Source organism: Macrosteles quadrilineatus, unplaced genomic scaffold (genome assembly GCF_028750875.1).
Source record: "Macrosteles quadrilineatus isolate MER2022 unplaced genomic scaffold, UCM_ALF_1.0 Scaffold_8__2_contigs__length_117827958, whole genome shotgun sequence".
Classification (NCBI taxonomy): domain Eukaryota; kingdom Metazoa; phylum Arthropoda; class Insecta; order Hemiptera; family Cicadellidae; genus Macrosteles; species Macrosteles quadrilineatus.
The window spans coordinates 114,876,946-114,897,901 of NW_026542601.1; the positions used below are offsets into that span (position 1 = coordinate 114,876,946).

Sequence of the window (20,956 nt, forward strand, 5' to 3'; positions counted from 1 at the left end):
CCTCAAATACGATAGACGATCGATGTGTAACTAGAAAAAATCTAACTAGAAAGTAATTTAAATCTCCGTTGAGGACATGTTTATTTCAAATACCACCCAACCCTAAACCGAAGCTAGACTAAACCAAAGCTACAAACTAGACGACTACAACATTGGGTAAAATGGAATTGTGAAAAACATAGGAAACGGGAGAATAATAATTGGCGATGCACTTACCACTTGATTGAACGAAGTGAGGAGGGGTTGGCTTCATAGTGGCACAGTATGGTTATGTTCATTGACTCGTTCACCGTTATGTTCTCGGGGTATACTGTCACAATGGGGGGATCTGAAACGGGGAAGGGGGTTATAAATATGAGATATTAAAACACATATCAAGTAGCAAAACTATGTTAGGCTTGCTTCCAAAAATTACGAAAATGCAGACCAATGTGATTTAGATCTTGTTTAGAACCACAACTCTACATTACTTCGGTCCTTGAAACAAACTAGGTATTCAAAAGTGAAAACCAAATCAAATCATTAATCGTAAAGAGGTAATTAAGTGATAGTTTGTTATTTTTGAAATTCAATTTACCGGGAAAATTTTAGACGTCTGGTGTAGGCCTACAACTGCTATTTTATGTTTTTTTACAAAACTAAGTTGTAAAATGTTTAGACATATTTCAGTAATATTTCTCACTTATGGATTGTTCATGTTTCTTTCCATTATAAATAACGATTTTAGGAGATGTTCAATACAATATAGTTATGTACCACAAGGAAATTAATAATTCTATTCAATAATTTGCATATGTAATAATGTTTGTTTCTTGGAATATACACAGTATAAACAAAAGATATCTACCCTTAAATACACATTACATTTTCGGTATAAATGCAAATACAAAACAATATTGCAAAACAGGAATGTAATTATGAAATGGCGCCAGCATTTCACATTGGAAACAGCGAAACAAAAGTAATTATATCCGTATGTTTTCATCAGGCCATATTAAAACAGTATATTAATGTCAACAAATATAAACTAGTAACAGTAATTATTCGATATGCTATTATATCCCATCGGGCTTGATTGCAAATGTTAATTCATTTGTGATTGTGTAAACGAATTATTGTTAATAAAACAGTAATCGATTATTACTTAGAATATGCAAAAAATTTCAGATTTCCCTTGAAACGGAGGGGTTGAATAATAAAATATCTTAAATGCGGATCTTACGTTTGCTGTTATTTTTATTACCTAACTAGAATCAAAAGTAAGCTGTTTAAATCAACTCCAGGATTTAATGTAAATTATTCCTAAAGAACTGAGAGTTTTAGTAAAATTATTTATTATATTTTATAATAAGGTAATTTAATTTGTGCTTAACGTTGTGAGGAGCTTTACAGTTTCACTAATCTGTTGTAGATATATTACATATTTTATACACAATATATTTAACAATTTAAAGGCAAGTGTCTACAATACTTTAATTTGCTCGAACAAACCGTCACCAACAATGAACTAGAAACAAAGAGATGTGTCTAAAATCAATTTGAACAATATGCAGTCTTTATTTAAAGTTTTTATTGAATTTGCAGTACTAGTTTTCCTAAACCACATTGCAGTCGATAGCTTTTCTAGCAGCTTTCATCACGATTAGACATAAAATAATACAACGTATTCTCAAAGGGAATTGCTGCCGGGTCATGAAGATCTCACAGAATTGTATCTCGGTGCAATATGCAAGCTGGGAGGATAGTCAGCAATAGCCAATTCCCTGAGTGTTTGTTCGAATATAGGTTGAGTCAGAGAGCTTGCAGTATCAAATCCTTAATAGGGGTTTTATCGTTTATGATAATAATAAGTGCAACGGCAGATGAGAATATTCCACGTTCAACTTTATTAGAATTCCGTTTGCTCTATTTTAAAAGAAGGGTTTTGGTTTTATACAACTTTATATTTTATACCGCCAGTTTGAATTAGTGTCATATAATATCTTTTGAATGGGTGTTTAATGGTTTAATCGTTTTGCACCCGTTCGGTTACCAACGTAGAAATAAAACGAAACACACATCTTTTGGCCGTAATTCTCACACTACATGTTTGCAACAATATATGAGTATTTTTTCTCTAACACTTACACATGACCTCCAGCTTGATGTTGTCCCTCATTGGGACTTCGTTTCTGCTCTCCATGACATCATTGGTGGCCTCACACGTCAACGATCCTCCGTTCTCAAACCTCGTGGCTGTGAACGACAGAGAGCTCACCGTGTCGAACGTTCCGTCAGTCTGGAGAAAACATGACGAAGTTATGATTAAGTTGGTATGATAGGTAACGGTTGTTATGAAAACATACACCAGAGCACCAGAGTATGTGTCTTAGTATGAAACTGGCCAGATCTTTTTTTTTTTGGTTAAACATAATTTTGTCCAGGATTCACCTTTGAAGACCAACTGGTTAGGACTGAGTAATAAGTATGTTTGTATGTTTTTATATTTAATTGTTTATTTCACCGAACTTAGCAGGTTTCTATGTGGAAATGTGATATTTTAACCATTGCTTATTTCTATAGTGTAATAACCTATTGAACAAATAATGGTTTTTAGGTCAAATCATTTTATGAAATGTTCAAACATGTATTTGACATCAACCTGATCTAACGTAACCAGACTTGAAACATGAATAAAAATAAATAACATAATTTGCATTTGGTACAATATATTCGCTAAATTAATAGTCAAATATCAGACCAATGAATTATAAATTTTTTTAATTACTGTAGATATATCTAGCTTCAAATCTATAGACGTTGAGGTTTTGTCAATGTAGAGAGTTATTTAACATGGTTCAATGAAACAGTATAAAAAGTTCAATGAATAAAATCTTTGTGTTTTTAGAGGTTTGTGGGTTGTGAAAAGTAAACTAGCAAATTTGGAGTTTAATTGTTAAGACCTGTTTTATTGAAGTAGAATGATGTACTTAAATGAAATGAACATAACTATACTTAACATAACATGAAGTATGATCAAACTTGTGTTGATCACATCGAAGGAAGTTTAAACTGGAATTGTCCTAGTTTTATTTACATGTGTGTTTGTAGAGTACACGTGTTTCGTAAAAGAGTCTTAAAACTATGACACTAAAATCTGAAATAATAATTTAATAGTATTTCTATTTTAAATTTCTACATATGTAATATTTGACTATGAAAACCACCATTAGGCCATACAATTCTGTTCTATAATCAATACCATCCCAGGAACTTTAAGGTTTTGGTAGTTTTAACCTAAGAAGCTCTAAATTAGTGAATCAACACCCTTTTCATAAACAAAATATACAGGTGAAGCAATGCTCATTACCGTACTCAAAATCATTTATTGAGATTGCATGCGGGGGGCTACATGATTACTTTCCTTTCATGGAAGTTTTATGTGAATAATGTAAAAATAACTCTTTAATGCAACCACATTCAGAAGACAACACAGATTTTATTTTATTCAAAGTTTTTTTATAAATTTGGTAACAATAACTTTTAAAAAACTGTTTTGAAATTAATTTACTGTCTTAGGTAGCGAAGTGGGAAAACTTTTAAGGATTTAAAGGATCTTAAAGTACTTTAAGATTTGCAAGAGATTTAGATTGTGTGTGTAGATTAAGATATAAGATAATTCCAGCCTCCACAAAGCTTGTCAACATGGAATTAATGAATCCAAAACAAGATTCGTTTTCCACTTAGGATCAGCCACGTATCTCTCATGTACAACACCAATCAGAAGAGAACAGAAAACATGTTGAAAGTTACTTACCGTGTTAAAAACTTTGGTTTTAGGCAGTCTCCTCTGTTCCAAAGCAAGCACAAACAACAAAGAAGATGTTAAACAAACAACCTGTTTGTTACCGTAGTGTTCTAAGAGTAATTATTGATAAGCAGATGAGACGGTAATTGAATTTAAAACTTTGCAAGCAAATGTGGAACGATGCTGGTTTAAACTAGTTACACTTTTTACATGCGAGGTTAGGATTTTGTTTTCACATGAAGAAAGTTTATCGGTTTGAAACTGTATGATAACTAAAAGTACTTTAGTTTGCCAAATTGTAGGGTCTTTTAATAAGTTTTGTATTTACTACATGCATATTCTTCAAAAATCTACATGGTCATTGCAGTTTAAAATACTGTAACATACTTATTTCATTTGTAAAATCAATCAAACCATTTATATTATTCATCCAGTGCTTTGCAAAACAACATATTTACACATAAATAGTATGCTTTTATCCTGTAGATTTCTTTCTCTTTAGTACGAATTTGACGAACACATCTTACGTACAGACCGGAGTTTCAATTAAAGTTATGTGGTGTACAAAATAAAGCTAAAAATCTCATTGACATTTCAACATGACGTCTGTTGTTTGAAAAATCCAATAGGCGTTACTCTGCAGCTGGATTGGATCTGTGAAATAAATTACCGTTGCTGCGAGTGGCCTGTGACAATAACGAGTTGCCTGAGGCAATGCGACGCCGGCGCCCCTAGCGGAAATGAGACAAAACGACTTACAGGGTTTTCTCCCCCACTCTTCACCTACGGGGTAGCACTGCAGAGACGTTGATGGGACAATTTACGTATACATGTTTGCAATGTTAAAACAGTTACAAAGACGCTTTTGGGATTCGTAAAACAGTGTTTACAAAAGTGCTAAGCTAACTTGAGGGTTGATGGTACAATTTTAAATTATTGTTATAGTTACATTTGTCCTTTTGATGGATGGTTGGGTATTAAGTGGAATCCCAAATATGTCGACTAGAAATTTAATGAAACTGTGTGAAAACTAAATTACTATCTCCAGTAACAACTCACTTTTTTATAGAGAAACATATTTTTATGACAAACAACAACAACTACACTTCAAGGCTACAGATAGCTGGGTAGCTTAGACTCGAGCTTGTGTGTTTGTATGCCAATCTAGTTGAAGTTAGTTAAAAATCCCACTTATTGATCATTCTTCAATATGTATACGTTGTAACGACTAAAATGTTATTGATTCTTTTAATTCAAATCACTACGCAATGAACAAAATCAAAAGTAAAACAAACAGAAGGCAGAATATAAAACGACAACGCGTCGCTACTGCAAAGATACTGCACGGTTGACTGAAATAATTCAATTTGCAAGTGTAACAGGAATATCTGGAGCGTTATGCGTTACCTTCCAGTCCGTTAGGACGCCGTTCCATTCCCGTCCAATGTGGCGGCCAAAATGGCGGGGTGGGGGGCCGTCACTTCCCGCGTAATTGGCCGCGTGCTGTTTTGGCGGCAATATTCGGCAACACGCCAGTGTTTAGGGCCAATTAGCTGCGATTTTGTTTAGGGGTGTGTTAAAGGGTAGTTAACCGGGCGAAAGTTAAATGTGACATACTAACAGCGCTTTTTGTCAAAGCTGGGTATAAACGGTTACAGTCCCGACGATCGTCAATTAATTAGTAAGGGATTGCCGACATTAATGCTGCCAGCCCATTACACAGGGTGTCGCTTAATGAACATCTAAAGTGAGGTGTAGGCAATGGGGTGTGTGGGTTGGCTTGGTGTTTTGACATTTTACTGCCTAATGTTTTACAAAAACGTGAAATAGGTTTAACTAAAACTTAATTATTCCAACAGATGCTGAAATATGTTAAGGCACACGGAAACTACCACAAATATCAAGAATATTTTGAGTATTTGCATATTTAAAAATTAAATGACGCCTCATCAAACATTTGTTTAAATTATTTTTTAAATGTATTTCGCTCAGAGTGGCCTTTAGTTAAGGTTTATTCATAGTATAGCGAAACAAGCAGGCTATCCTTTTACGAGCTATACAATCTTGATGTTCATCAAACCAATACTTTTGACATGGGAGTGGTCATAAGTAGGCTTAAAAATAGGCCAACTGTATTATTATTTCTGCATGACATTTGTTAGTGTATGTCAATGATCGTATCATTATGTGATGATTCAAATCATATTACATCACCGAAACCAAAATTGTTTGTTTTGTATAATTATGGAGGTTACTAGACTATGTAGGTTAAATAACTCTAGTAGTGTTGAAGCCAAAGAGGAAATTTAAGGTCTTTTAAAACAATAAAATCCTAATTATGCTAAGACTTGATTGCTGTGAAAAATAACAAAACACAATTTATGACAAAATGAAATGTATTAAAGAAAATAACTATTATGCTTACAAATAAAATGAAATAACCCTTAAATGAAAATAAAATGTTACAATTAATATTTAAACAATTTTTAAATGAGCAAAAAGATATTGCTGCCAGGTAGGATGGAACCCGGGACTGTGAGACTGTAAGTCCAATGCTCTGACCACTAGACCACACATGATTAAAAGATATGAGCTGCAGTGGCTCTATTAGCCTCAGTTAGTGACTATTATACTGTATTGGAGCTTGTTCAGGATTGATTGCACAGGTATACACTGTAAGTTACTGTACTGAATAAAAGTTTATTAAAAATAAAGGGATACTGCTGACCCTTGGAAAATTAATTAATAATGAGAAAGGGATGCTGATGACCCTTGAAATTAATGTCTATAAATGTCTGACTCACGACTACATGGTGAAAAATCTTCTCTTCAGTCCAAGCACAAAACACATGTCACATTCTGTCTCTGTCTCTATCCACTCTCTGACCACTGAAGCAACCGTTGAGACCGTCCAGCATGACCATTGTACCCAACCTGGCAGCTTACCCTATCTATGAGTGATTTACTTAACTAACTACAATGAATGAATGAAACCATTTCATGAGAATTATTCTAACAAATGGAATGCAAAGTTTTAAATATTTATGAAACTACAAATTGAGTTACCTATTAAGATAAAATAAATATTTTGTAAATACGATAAAATAAAATCTACTTATTTTTAATTAAATAAAAAGATGCTTAATCAAGTAGATTAATCATAACTATGTAGATTAATTATACAGACTTCTATAGCCTAAGTTAGGTTGAGTATTTAAGGTACATACATTATTTACATACACAGTACATACATAATTTCTGAAAGATAGCACCTTACGTCTTTTATTTAGACTTTAGAACCACACAGCCCCCGCCTAACAACCAACACCTAATCGTAGAATCAATTTCACATTGTAGATGTGCAAAGCACAAAGACAAGCCCGCAGCAACGTCTCTGTATCTGTGAGAGCGTGTCTCGTTGTAATTGGGCCTATTGAACCTGAATTGAGCTGTATCAAGACTGTCTCAAACTGGTCCAATTCCGACTCCAGTCGCACATCTGAGTTTGCAAACGATATCGTTATTTGTTGCACAATCGCGATCCACTCACTCCACCTCACGTCGTCAAGTCGCTAAACATCGCAATCTCTCGTGATTAATTGTTTTAGCAGACGACGTTTGTCGTTCAAACATTATGTGGTTGGTTCCTTTGGAAATACGTAATAGGGTTTTAATTCGTTTCTAACTTTATAAAAGTATAGGTGTAATTATTGATTAATACGTGTTTAACAACAGCAGTATCTAGTAACAAATGAGATTATACAATAAAAATCCAAAGTTTAAAGTTTTAATAATCATATATTTAGTTCAACTGGGGTTAGTTTGCTATAATGATCTGCTGTATGTCTTCTGTTCTGGAGTCAAGGGTTCAAATCCCTCCAACTATCATAGTTTCTATGCGTTTGATACTGCCACTAGTCAATAGTTTAGAACCCTGCTTTATCCGTCCTTACTAATGTAAGTAAAATAGACAAGCTGGCTACTACTTTGTTTTGATAGTGGATGGAATGACTAATTTATGAAAGATAATTTTTTGTCAAAGGTTATATTTATATTTTTTTTGTATATTGCAAAAAAACATTTGATTTATAATGGTTTCAATATATTAATGTGTACTTTACTTTGATAGCGTAAATTTGCTATTAGACATGATGGAACAAAATAATGGATTAAATAAAATAAGCGATTAACATTTGTACCTTAAATGAGAAAAAAATTCAATAAATGAATATGTCGAAAAAACCCCGTTGCAGACGGTTTTTTTGGAAATTTACTTTTTGACGCTAGGCACTCATAGTACCTCATAGTATCAAGTTACATCAGGATAGGCCTAAAGGGTGCGGCATTATCACTCAGACAAAATATATCTGTGATTTTGGTATGATTCGATCCCGTGACCTCAGGGACCAAAGTCCAACGCTCTACCAATAGACCAACTCACTCTCTGTACATTAGTGCCACCTCATAGAAAGTATTTTTTTTTTCATTTCATTCGTATAATGCAACAAAACATTATAAACAAAATAAATTTCATTCAAAGCTACAAAAGCCTCAGTAGGCTTGTCCGCAGCTACTTTCTAATCATATTTATCGTCTCATATTCTACATGTTGTATTTACCTGCATCTGTCGCTCAGTAGAGTTGGCAGGTATTGGGTTCGTGCCGTTGTACCACGTTATGGTAGCCGCTGGTCTCGCCCCCACCACTAGACACTGGAGAAGTACGTTGGTCCCTTGCACCACGTGGTGCTCTACTCCTGACAGGTTCAGTGATAGAGGCCGCACTGCAATATGAATAATTTATAAGTTATATGATTACATTTTGTTATGTTCATAATCGTCTTCGTAAGTAATAAACTAGGCTACTTTGGAAAAAAAACTAAGAAATTGAAAAAAATGTATCAGAAAAAATTAAAAGTGGGGATTTCGATATAACCACAATATATTTTTTGGCATCAAACATCTATAAAAAAACTTGCATAACATGGCAGCACCAAGGAAACAAATCTAACTTCATTCTACTTGTAAACAACGAGCTTTTCAATAATGGTTGCCAATTAGTTTACCAAAAATTGTTATTTAAATATCTATTGTAAGTATTTGTAGTAGCCTTCTATACGTTAAAATGGTACAAATAAAAATACAAAGTCTCAATTATTATCAGTTATATTTCTACTTGTGCGCTTAAATATTCTATATTTAGATGAAAGCGACAACAAATCTACTACAGTATTAAAAATGTTTGAATAAGAGTTTATAAATGTAAAATTCACAATAAGTTCCTGGATTGAATTTAATATATTACAACATGATATTATTAGCGGAATAGTGATACGTTTGGAATATTAGACAACAAGACATCATTTCGAAGAACTAAAAGAAACATTTTGGTATGATTGAACTCGAATACGATAGTAAGTGTAACCTTTTTGAATACTAATTTCGTTGGTAAACTTTATTTTAAAATGCATAATTAAATTCCAATCCTAAGGTGTTTATACTTTACCCAATTAAAATGCACTGAGGTGGTAACCAAGGTGATTGCGAGGAAAGTTCGCACTTCTACTTCGCACTTTTGCACTTGTCAATTACGAGGATGTGATTACGGACCGCAAGAACTTGTTCATTACGAACGGTTTAGTTTGTAATCAATTATTCACCGCCGGGTCTCCCTCGCAAAACACACCAGTTTCCCGGGTTTCTTGCAGCCTCCAATTGGAGAACGTACGAGCTGAAGAGTCCTTCAGTGTAATCTGTCGTTAACGAGTCCTAACGACACTGAGATCTTCACATTTACAGAACAAGTCAAATAGAGCGCGTAATGTTCCATACGCGACCCCAGCGAAGAGTGAAAGCGATTTGTAAAGGATTAATTTTCTGTTGAGAGTTGTTGAAAATGTAATTTGTGTCTAATTTGTGAAAGGATCGCGCAAGGGAGCCATGTTAATTGGGAGTATTTGTGTAGACATGTGCACTGTTAGAAATTTCGCGTTGGAAACGATAAAGGTTTTGTGTCAAACTCACAGACGTGTTCAAAGGACGTCTTATACGTGGAACGTTACTAATTAATTGTTGACGATACGATAGTATTTGTATTGATTGATTAGTGTTCATTTGAATGCTCATTTGAATAGTGTTTCAGAGTTGTTTGTATAGCTAGAACTTGAAACTTTTCATATGTTCAAATGGCATTTATTTATCTTTTGACAGTTTGTCCCGAACCATGGAATGCATAAACTGTAAAATAAATATGTATGATTGTTTAACCAATTTCAACAATTTAAATATACGAGTAAAATGAGGTGGTTATCCATTGACAATAATTTATTGCCTCGAGCATATTTTCAACACTAAAAACATACTCAGCTTTTCCTCCGTTCAGAGCCATGTTAAATTACAACGCACATACATTACGTGATGAACTATGACTTGTCATGTAATCTGTTGACATGGAAAACTAATGGACAGAGCTAAACAACATCCCATTTCACAAACCGGAGATTAGGATTCAGCCATTCAATCAAAATTCTATTCAGGTTCAACAGATATGACGAACTAATAGACAAACTTATAGAATATTCACATTTTTATTTTATAAATTACTAATGTCCATTCAAATTTTTACTGCATAGTTTAAATTTTAAAGAAAAAATTCTGTTTGTTAATTGTAGCGTTTGGTTAAACTGATATAATGTTTTTAGATATAAGTTGGAATCGGAGTTGTTCTTAAATGTCCAACTTCTAATCCAAGAAATCGGTCTATTTACTAAAATTTTTCTTGACTTTTGTCTATTTTTATTTTATTATTATGTCATGTAAAACAAAAAAAAAAACACTACTATTTACTATTTATTACTCCCAATGGTTGAAGATATTTATTAAGAAAATTTATATTGTCAAATTAGGATAAATTTCAAGGGAAAATTCATACACTATCATACATCCATAAACGTTACGTATATATTAATTAAATATCAAGTGTTTTGATGGCTACTATAGTCCAAATCCTTTGATTTTGACCGTTATTGTTTATTTATTTGTTAGTAAACACATCCACAATTTTATAGGAAAAAGAAATAATTTCTGTGTGACAACTAACTAGTTGAGTACATAGGTAGTGAATCTAAGAAAGCAAAAAAGCAGCAAGAAAAAATTATTAATTACTAAAATAATTATTGTTATCACAAAGACGAAAACACTGGTGTGCACCAAAAATTAAATTAACTTGCTACGCAGTTTTTTTATGCTAGATGTTTACTAGATTTGAGAGATTTGAAAAAAATGTGGATTTCCTTAATCGAGTCTTCAGTTATACAAGTGAATAAAGAAGGGACCTAACATTTGTGTGTTGTATAACTGACATATCTTGTGTAAAAAAACTTTAAAATCTGATATTTAGCATGTTTAACCTACCGTAGACATCTAGATCCACGTAGGCAACCAGAGGAGATTCTAGCGCGTCGTTCTGGACGCGACACTCGTATCTCGCACCGAGGTCTCCTCTGCTGATGGTGATCTTGATCTTCTTACGAGCTACAGTCTGTCCGTTCTGCAGCTCAACCTCCGTGTCCCCTGAAAAGAATAAGTTTTGTGAAAACAGAGTGCGTAAACATTTTATATATAAAGTAATACACCACTAAGAGTTGGAAAAATAGTAACCGAACTAAAGCAAAAATTTCAAAGTAAAAAAATGTTTGCTCTATGTTTGTATACATTTTTTTTTTGTTAATTGAAATGACGGTGTCTTATAACCTTGCATTTTCCCGTCCACAGAGACTATGGACATGTGTGAAGAATGTATGCACAAGCAAGTGGTGAACTGTACTGATAACAAGTAGTTGTATGTACATTGGGTCTTGGGCTCAATTCTGTGGCGTTAACAACTGAGCAACCGACTCACCAAAACTCAAGTAGGCCTAAACATTTCATGTGTGGACCCGATAATGCTGGTTAAGTATCAATCAATCAATTTTAGTATTTTAATTTAGCCTGGCGTACCAATAAAAAGGTTTCTCTCTACTATACTATGATGCTTGAATACGAAGTTTTTGAGTTATTGTACTGTTTTTGTTTGTTGTTCGTTAACAAACTAAACGCGAGGCAAAACAAGGATAGGGATAAACAATGGCTGCAGTATTTGATCTTAGTACATTCTGGAATGTGTATTAAAATTAAATATTAACTTAACAAAACACGATGTTATACATGCGAAACCGATAAATGGATTAACTACTTTAAAAAGCTAATAGACTTTGCGAAGTTTACAGCATCATTATTGTGTTTATATAGTTCTAAATTTGATATTTAAGTTCAGATCTTGACTCTTACAGATTAAATCTAACAATTAACTAACTTATTGATTATATATTTTATGCATGTCCTTACCTGAAGACATGTTAGTAAAATAATTTAAAATAAATGTACCAAATTCTAAACCACACCTCATGACCACACCATTTTTGCGATATCTTTATCCAAACAAATCATGATATGAAAACTTCTCAAGCACATCAAATAGTAAAATTATGTTTACTCTAAACTGAAAACTCTTATATCCAGGGTAAAGTGCAGTAAAGCGAGCACTATGATAACTTCACTATACCCCCAGGGTGCTATAAACAGTTCGATTCTTCTGCACATTTCTATTGAAAACACCGTAAAGTTGGAGAAGGAGGTCAATCGCAGCTAAGTGTGCCAATTCGCACGGGATGTCTTGCAACGACTCCGCCACTCTTGGGAATCAGCTTTTCCACCAATAACAAACAGCAAAGTCCTGTAATGTTTTTATCTAATTTTGTTTCATCGGCCGAGCGCCGAACGCCGAGGGGCGCATCTCTTTGATGCGCGTTTTGTTTGACCGCGGGATTGGTTTTTTCAAACGACAAAGGAGATTTCGCCGGCATTTTCATCCACCAAAGGTCAGCCTGTAACCGCTTTTATCTTGAAATACGATGGACTTATAGCGTTTTTAATATTTTCAGGAAACACTTCCCAGTGGACCAAGTCCAGAGGGTCTTTGATCCTGTGTTGTCCTGAATTAGGATCAAGTTGAGTTAAGGGCTCGACCAGTCAGTTAAACTGAAAACAAGTTGTTATAAGTTCGTGTATTGTAAGTATATTATTTGATTTATGTTAGAAACTATAGTCAAGTGCATAAATAACTAATTTAAAATTGATCATTAAACCTGGGTTTCTAACAATTAAGATATATTAATTTATATGTTTCAGACAGTTAGTAAAATTGTATAACAATGTACTAAAACAATTTATGACAATGTATTTGTATAGTTTTGACTATTCAACCTACATCGGCTAAATAACAGATTTTTTTATGTTCTTTTACCGCCAGAAGGTGGAACGTACTACTAAATAGGTGATACTCAACAAAATAACATTTCAAAAATGAAAAGAGGAATTATTAAAATTTGGCAAACGCTTACTTTGAATTCGATTACACATTGAGTAATTTAGTTTGAAAAGGATTGCTAGTAAAGAAAAGGTAACATAATTGCATTCCATTTTTATTATTTTAAAATGTCAAACATACCAAGACTAAAATTAAAATTCTGACCCAACGGTATTGTTATGGAACTATGTAATGAACGGAATATAGTTACACCACGCGTTTCCTAGAGAACATGATCAATAAGGAATATAAAATGAAGAATCGGGCCTGGCTGTATGGTATGATTTTTAAACACGAAGATATCAGGTCAGTACATAGAAAAATCTGATGAATATATATTTTTTTGAAAATACAGAAGACAGTTTTCACACTGAGTTTCCAAAGAACATGGTCGTATACGAAACATGTTAAACCCAGTTACGAATCGGCAACACAATTATTGTGCATGTATTTGTAAGTCTAACCACAAAAATATATATATATATATATATATCAGTGATACTCACCATGTATTTGTGATGAGCCGTTCCACCACTGGACGCTAGGGGTTGGTTTTCCACCCTCAGTTTCACAGATCAGTAGAAGCTCATCGTCCTCACTTAGAGGTCCTACTTTGGTGGCGTTCTTCAGTTCGTTGTCCTTCGCCAACGACGTTCGGAACAGCGTCACCGAGTTGGGTTTGACTAGAAAAGTGTTAAAATTATTAGCAAGATGGATAAAAAATAAGTGAAATTTTACATTGTAATTAGACACATAATCAATAACCTTTGTAGCTATGCATACACTGTTCCATGCTTCATCCCCAAAGAAAAAAAACTCATTTGAAAAAATTGCAATCTTGAAAATCAACAAATTTGTTTTGAACCATACGTAACTATGTACCTGTGATAAAAACTATCGTTTTTATACAAGCAACTGATTTTGTATTTTTTTCGGACATTAGATATAATGGATCCAATTCTATTAAGACGCGGGGCTGGTTTTGTAAGGACATTAAAAAAAATATCTTTGCAAATAACATGCGAAAGAGTTGTAATAGCAAAAACAAGTACAGAAGTTAAACATCTTTGATCTAATCAATACAAAATATATAAATTAACATTTTTATATTTTAGATTTATACTTCGATATCTATAAACAGAACAAACTAACGCTGAGGCTAAGTGTTTGACGCTACGTTTGCAGTGTCCGTGTTTGCTGAACGTGATCGTAGCGCTGTAGAGACGCTGCCAGAACGTGCAGCATTTAGTGTCATATCTTCGACATGTCTATAAATATTATATTTCACGTTTTGTTTCCTTCACAGCTCGTTCGTTCAGTAAACCATAAAAGTCGTTTCGTGATTTATAAGTTGTAGTTTTGTACTATGAACGGAATGTTATAAAAGATGGTGTACTTTACGATTACCTTTGTACGTGATTGATGAACAAGTTTAAAGCTGTAAATGTCGGTTACTAAAAGTTATGAATAAGCCAAAAAATAGCGTGGTTATTTTTATTTGTATAACATTTTTCAAACGATCCCTATTTACACAATTCCTGTAACAAAGACCCTCTTTATTAAATTTTGAAATTTTTTTGTGCATTTTTGTAATATTGATTTTTAACAGTAATAATAATGGGATAATAATGGGTACATATCTCTTGACGTTTAAAAGTTTCGACTAATTTCTAAGACCAGTTTTGTGATGCGCATAAAATTATGGATATCATTATTTATTACCAATTGAGATGGGGACGACACCTACGTGGGTATCTTAACCCAGATACATTGCTGAATACATTGCTTTGATCCTGATTAAGATCAGCTGTTTCTTTGGCAAGGAACATTTATCCCTATATAAATACCAAAGTACCCATGAACTTTTGAGAAAACTACACAAAAAAGTCACACCCCCATAAACCATGTACTTAAAATGTTCGTCATGACGAGAAACCTTGCTCAAAACTATCCATTATTTTATAAATTGCTCTTTAAGGTCGTAATTCCTTTCTAAAGGTGACTTTTTATACCTAATGTTAAAAATACCTCAGCTGTATTTGTTTGTTATTCTTTAAATTTTATTCCCTATTTACCTTATTTAAATAAATTGTGATTATTTGTTTGCATTACTGTATTCGGTTTTGTTTATTTCAGCTAAACTTAACCAATCAATAGTTTTATTAATACTTATAAGACAAACGGGGTGAAGCCCGTGGGTAACAGTTAGTATTATTTAAAGCCCACAAAGATCAGGAAGAGCTGGGCCTAGTTTTTTTTTACCTTCAAAAAGCTAGGCATTGACTTTTCTCAGGGTGGGACCAGCTACCCCTTTTGATTGCTATGCGAGGACTATAAAAACTTGGCTACCCAGCCAGCTAATAAAAATATTAAATTATAATATTTTATAATTTTTAATAGGCAATGTTTGTTTAAGAAAGCTAAATAATAGCGCTAAGAGACACCTATCAATGGTTAAGCGTAATATAATATTTTTTTTGAAATTATATTACAATATATTATATGAACAAATGTATTTGGAAAGCGCTGCTGCTGCAGGGGCTCTAGGGACCGTAGGGTGTAAAGTCCCTGAAGCCGTTCTGTCCGCTCAAAATTGATTCACTTCTGATAAATCCCCTGTTTGTTAAATTATCTTTTGATCTTCTGCCCCAACCTGGGGTGTGTTTGGCAAATCCTAACTGAATCATCGAATTGTTTAAAGCCTAAGGGGTGGCTTTTCAATTACTCTAAACGGGTTCGCAATAAAGGACGAAACCCGAACTGACTTCCCAACATCTTAGTTTAATAGTTTAAAGTACATTAAAGGCTAAAACATATTCCCAGAAATATAATGTAGTACAGAGGAAAGATTACTTAAGCCTAAAGTTCGATTATATTTGGAACTAGTGACGACAATGAACATATAAAGCAACGTTATCTACAGCGGTCATTCGAATTACTAAGTCTATATTTCGATAGTCACTTGATGGTCGATTAGTTCTAGGAATAATAACCATATAGCTCAGTTGAATACAACCATTCTGACAGCTACGACTATCAATTGTTTTAACAGACACTAAGGAATACTGCATTATGTTGATAACTAATAGAGTAAATACTGATTGTGCATAATGGACAGACATTATTTCTTTGAAAAAGTATTTCCGGCGCAACATTCACAAAAGAATTATATAAACCATAATCTATTTATGCGTGATTGTATTTTTGGAATCAGTTATTAGGGAGGAACGTAATTTAGATTCGTGTGTTATACATTTGTTTAGCTTGACGGATATTATTTTTTTTATTTTACCAGGCTATAACGCAGGAATTTGTTTCTACATTACTTCAGGCTATGTCTAGAGTGTTTGTGGTATTAAAACTTTACTTGCAATAAAACCGTCGGTGGTTGGCGGGATTTGAACCCAGGACCCCATGATTAAAAGGCTGATGGGTTGACTACGCCGTAATTTTTTAAACTAATTGTTGTTAGATGGTTGCATACTAGTCGATAAATAATTATTAATACATGTGTTTTTTACAGACATGCGGTAATAATATCTGTGGGTACACCAATTGGAGGACAAGAACATTTTGTTGACCACTACACATGGATCCAGTTTAAAAAGTTTTAAATGAACATATAATTAATTAAAGACCTATTTTCACAAAGCAAACCATATTATTTTCAGTCGTTATTAAAAATATTGCATTATTCAAACAATAGTGTTTTACAAACGTGAGATAATTATAACTGTTTTTCAAAGTTACTAGCACTGAATCAATAGTCAAACTTCTTTTTAACAATAGTTAACCTGTCATAAACACCTTATTGTGTTTACAGTCGTCAGATAGACAGCTATTTGTTAACAGTTATTGGATAAATATCTCGATGTTGACAGTCACTAGCTAAACATCTCTTGGGAAAACATTGTCAACAGATAACAAGGCCACAACATCACCGCTGATGCAGCCCCTTGTTTCCAAGCAACGTCTCTTGATTTACATTGTATTCCGAATGCGCCCTTTAACACACTTGATCAAATATTCCTACTTTCCTGTATTTACCTGCTAGAGGGCTTCGAAATGTTTGCTCGATCGATTTTGTCACTATTGGATTTTCACGTAACGGGATATTTAAACAATGGTAAACTCATAAATAATTAATTTTTTTCTGAAAACTTGCAGCTACAAAAAGTTACTTAATTAATGAACCACACGTCATTGCTGTCAAATATTAAGGAGTTTTATATATACGACAAATAAATTTTAACCTCTTGTTCAACTTTATGTTGTTTGAGGAATAGCATTCTAAATTGACACATCGAAGAAATGATGTGGACCTTTTTATGCTTTGTTTGAATCTCAACCAAAATATTCACATCACACTACGCCATCTTCCGAGTAGCCTACAGCCTGAAATATATTTGCCTTGTTTGAATTTCACTAATTGTAATTTGATTTTATTATAGTTGAACTTTTACTTTATGGATATACTAAACAAAAGATATAGATTCCAGATAACATGCAAATATAAAGAATGTAACTATTTTGTTGCAAAACGCACACCTTCAGGACGCAGTCAGTCAATATAGTGTTGAGCATGTAAATAAAAATATTCATTATTTAACTTAACACCAATCACGCATTCCCTTACTTATCATACTGTTCCCCTTGTTTCCATTACCGTGTTATTTGCGTGGGTTATCTCTACGCCCATAGGGCCTACATACCGCTGTACCCATTTAACTTAGTTGTTCCACACATCGTTCTAGGTATAATTTGACTTTGATTGCACCTCATCCAACGGGAAGGGTGAAGCCCCAGGCTCGGATTACTCAGTTCACAAACAAGACGATCGGACCGAAAGGGGAGTGGAGTGAGCCACTTAAAACAATCTCCCTTAATGTTGTTCCCCGAAAACAATGTTGTGTTTTAATTCCCGTCAAAACAAATGGTTTTGTGATCCGCCTTTATTCGGGAGACGAGTCTGATGAAATTGATAATCCCGTAGGGCGTGAAAGTCTTTCTGATGAAGACGACAACGCCTCTTTGATGTTTCTTAAGTAGCGAAATTAATTTAGAGAAATATTACCCAGCCCTTGTGCAGTGTTTAGTGGGGGAGTTTCTTGTGGATTATGGAACGCTTCGACTAGAGACGGTTGGATTCTTCGATGGCTGCGTAAATATTTTATAACCAATTGTCTCCTCGGGGAAGTTTTCGCTAAGAGGATTATTTTTAGAGCCGATACATTCCCTATCAAAAATTGGAGTTGACCTAGGATGATAAAATATTTAAGGGAGTATATTCACTATGCATCGTGTAAGAAGTTATAATTTTCCCTTTTGTGAAATAAAAATGGTCCGATTAGTATTATGGAGTTTGTAGGAGTTGTATTTAATTTCAGTAAGAAAGGGCCATGTGGCCCTAACTTTGCCTGAAAAAATCAAGGATTTTTCATTTCATTTCATTTATATATATACAGTATATATATATATATATACACAATAACGAGTTTATTATGAGTTATGGTATAAGTTAATGTAAGTGACATAAAAACAGTCTAGACGCTACATCCATCCGGCCGTGACGCATAATCCTCACCGGTGTTACCATTTTTAGCTTTTACTCGTTAAATCGTACTTTTTTCGTTTCAATGTTCGTGTCTGTGTTTTTGTTCGTAACCGTGACCATGTTCGTGTATGAACGTATGTGTGTATTGACGACCTTCTGATGAAGTGATTTGACATCCCCTGGACGCCCGAAGATGACTTCGTGATAAGTCGAAACCAGTTGCATCATAACAGCAACAATTTGGATTACAAGAAGCAGGTATTTACACCAATTTTTAAAAACACCTCATTATTGCTGATTCACTCCTTGTCCTAAGGATTGAACAGGGGTTTTCGCTCATGCACAATGTACTAGAAAGCAATAACGAATAATAAAAAGTTTATGCATATTACATTTTATTTTGTAGAAACGTAATAAATTACGGTAAAAAATGATTAAGTTTGTTAACTATTCAAAAACATAGTAAATACTTATTATTTTAACAATTTGAAAAGCGTTCCTTAGAAAATTATGTAACTGTACATGTTAACTACCTGAAGTGTATAGTAAAAACTGAAAACTCCATTCCAAAAGGGTGGAAGCTCGTGGGCGTTTCCTGAGCCCGAGGGTGAACGGAAAACAAGAAATCATTTTGCGGAGAACCCCGAGATTAGTTTCCGGTAGGAAATAAACGACGGTGTTCTGTTTCGGAAGACATATTTTCTTGACTGTTGGCTGTGAGATTAAAATCATTATCTTGCTAATGCAGTTCCTTCCCAGACCTGGAGGTAAGGATCGTAAACGTAATTCCCAGGCCATCATCACCGCTTGGCAGCGCCTGAGGCAGGCAGTGACAAACCTGATTACCCTACCCACCAGTAGGAGCGCTAGCTGCTCAGCCAATCAGCGCTGTCTATTACCTCCGTCCCCTAACCGCGTCTTATTTCGATACACACTCTTCTATAAGTTTGCTACCCGTCCTCCATTTTTAGCTTCTTGTAAACCCGAAGGACTTAAAAGTACTGTTCCCAAACTATCCGTGATAAATTGGGTAAAAATGAATGTAATGCCTTTAAAGCAAAAATCACAATATTCTCATTCCCTTGCAAAGCACGAAAAAATCAGCTAGGTCTAGTTTAAAGTATCTTATAGGTCTACATTCTAGGTGTTTTACATTAGAACTAAATAAAACAATTCAAACAAATATCGAACTACCCCAAAACCTAATTTTTTTTATGTTTTTATAGCATCACAATTTAATGACAACCTCATTTTAGAGATGCATGAAATTATCATGCAATATAAAATCATTAAAGAAAATATAAAACCATCCTCGTTATATGATAAAGGGGTCAAACTTTACACATTGACTTCGTAAATGTATACAGAATTACCATCGAACCAAAATATTAGTGAAAAATATAGTTAAGTTTAAAAAAAATATAGATGGATATACTTTTTTATTATAGGCCTACCATATAAAATTTAAAAACTAACTAGGCAAAAATCTAATTAACGTACACCTTACTTACCAATCGATATATTACTTCGCAAGCCGATTCAAATCCATCATATGAAATGAGACATGCGGCTCTACAGCTGCGATTAAATGTCCGAAGCAGAATTAGTGGTGGCAATAAGAATGCAAATCTGAGTCCCGCCGTCCTGATTTATGCACAGGTAACCCTCTAGATATTACAAACCCAACGCACGGCGATCCTACTTGCTAATATTGTGCACATCTCCCAAATATATCGTCCCCGCCACCAGTGCATCCCTTCCATTTGGTGATTTGGTAAAATATTTGCAGTGGTCGACCGTAAATAAGTTCGATTCCCAGCCAAGGATTTATTTTCACTGGGGACCCAAAGTGGTTTTCTTCCCAAATATATTGGAATTGGTTTTACGTGGGGAATATATTTGTGCAATTTTCTGTAGAAGATATTCTGTGGTTTTGTCTGGAGAAAAACGATTGGAACGAGTGTTTTGAAAAGGTCGCAAATAAGGTTTGGAATGTATTTTGTTTGTGAGGCTTATAAACTAATTCTCCCAACGAATTGCCTAAGTCTTATTATTTTACTCTTTTAGTATGTTGGGAAGTGGCTGGTCTAGTTTTATATAATGGGGATCTGGTTTCCTTGGTTCCAGATTAAAATCTAGCCAATCATCCATCGCCCTTAGCAATGTGGTAATCAGGCGACTTTTTAGGACCTTACCTGAAGTAATGTGCA

The 20,956-nt window shown here is 34.0% G+C and overlaps 1 protein-coding gene across 10 annotated transcripts in view; it reads right to left on the minus strand.

The window, feature by feature from the left end:
- Window positions 1-20,956, minus strand: part of LOC128999884 (hemicentin-2-like) — a 397,910-nt gene that overhangs the window by 41,660 nt on the left and 335,294 nt on the right. For 9 of the 10 annotated variants that reach the window (XR_008491326.1, XM_054426630.1, XM_054426626.1 and 6 more), the window contains 6 exons: window positions 13,699-13,875; window positions 11,200-11,358; window positions 8,407-8,570; window positions 3,797-3,829; window positions 2,128-2,278; window positions 217-328 (listed from right to left, as the gene is read on the minus strand). Coding sequence is in view for 9 of the 10 variants with exons in the window: in XM_054426630.1 (XP_054282605.1) it covers window positions 217-328; window positions 2,128-2,278; window positions 3,797-3,829; window positions 8,407-8,570; window positions 11,200-11,358; window positions 13,699-13,875 (796 nt within the window). In the remaining variant the exon portion in view is untranslated. The remainder of the gene's footprint in view (window positions 1-216; window positions 329-2,127; window positions 2,279-3,796; window positions 3,830-8,406; window positions 8,571-11,199; window positions 11,359-13,698; window positions 13,876-20,956) is intronic. The other variant, XM_054426627.1, reaches the window with a different exon arrangement.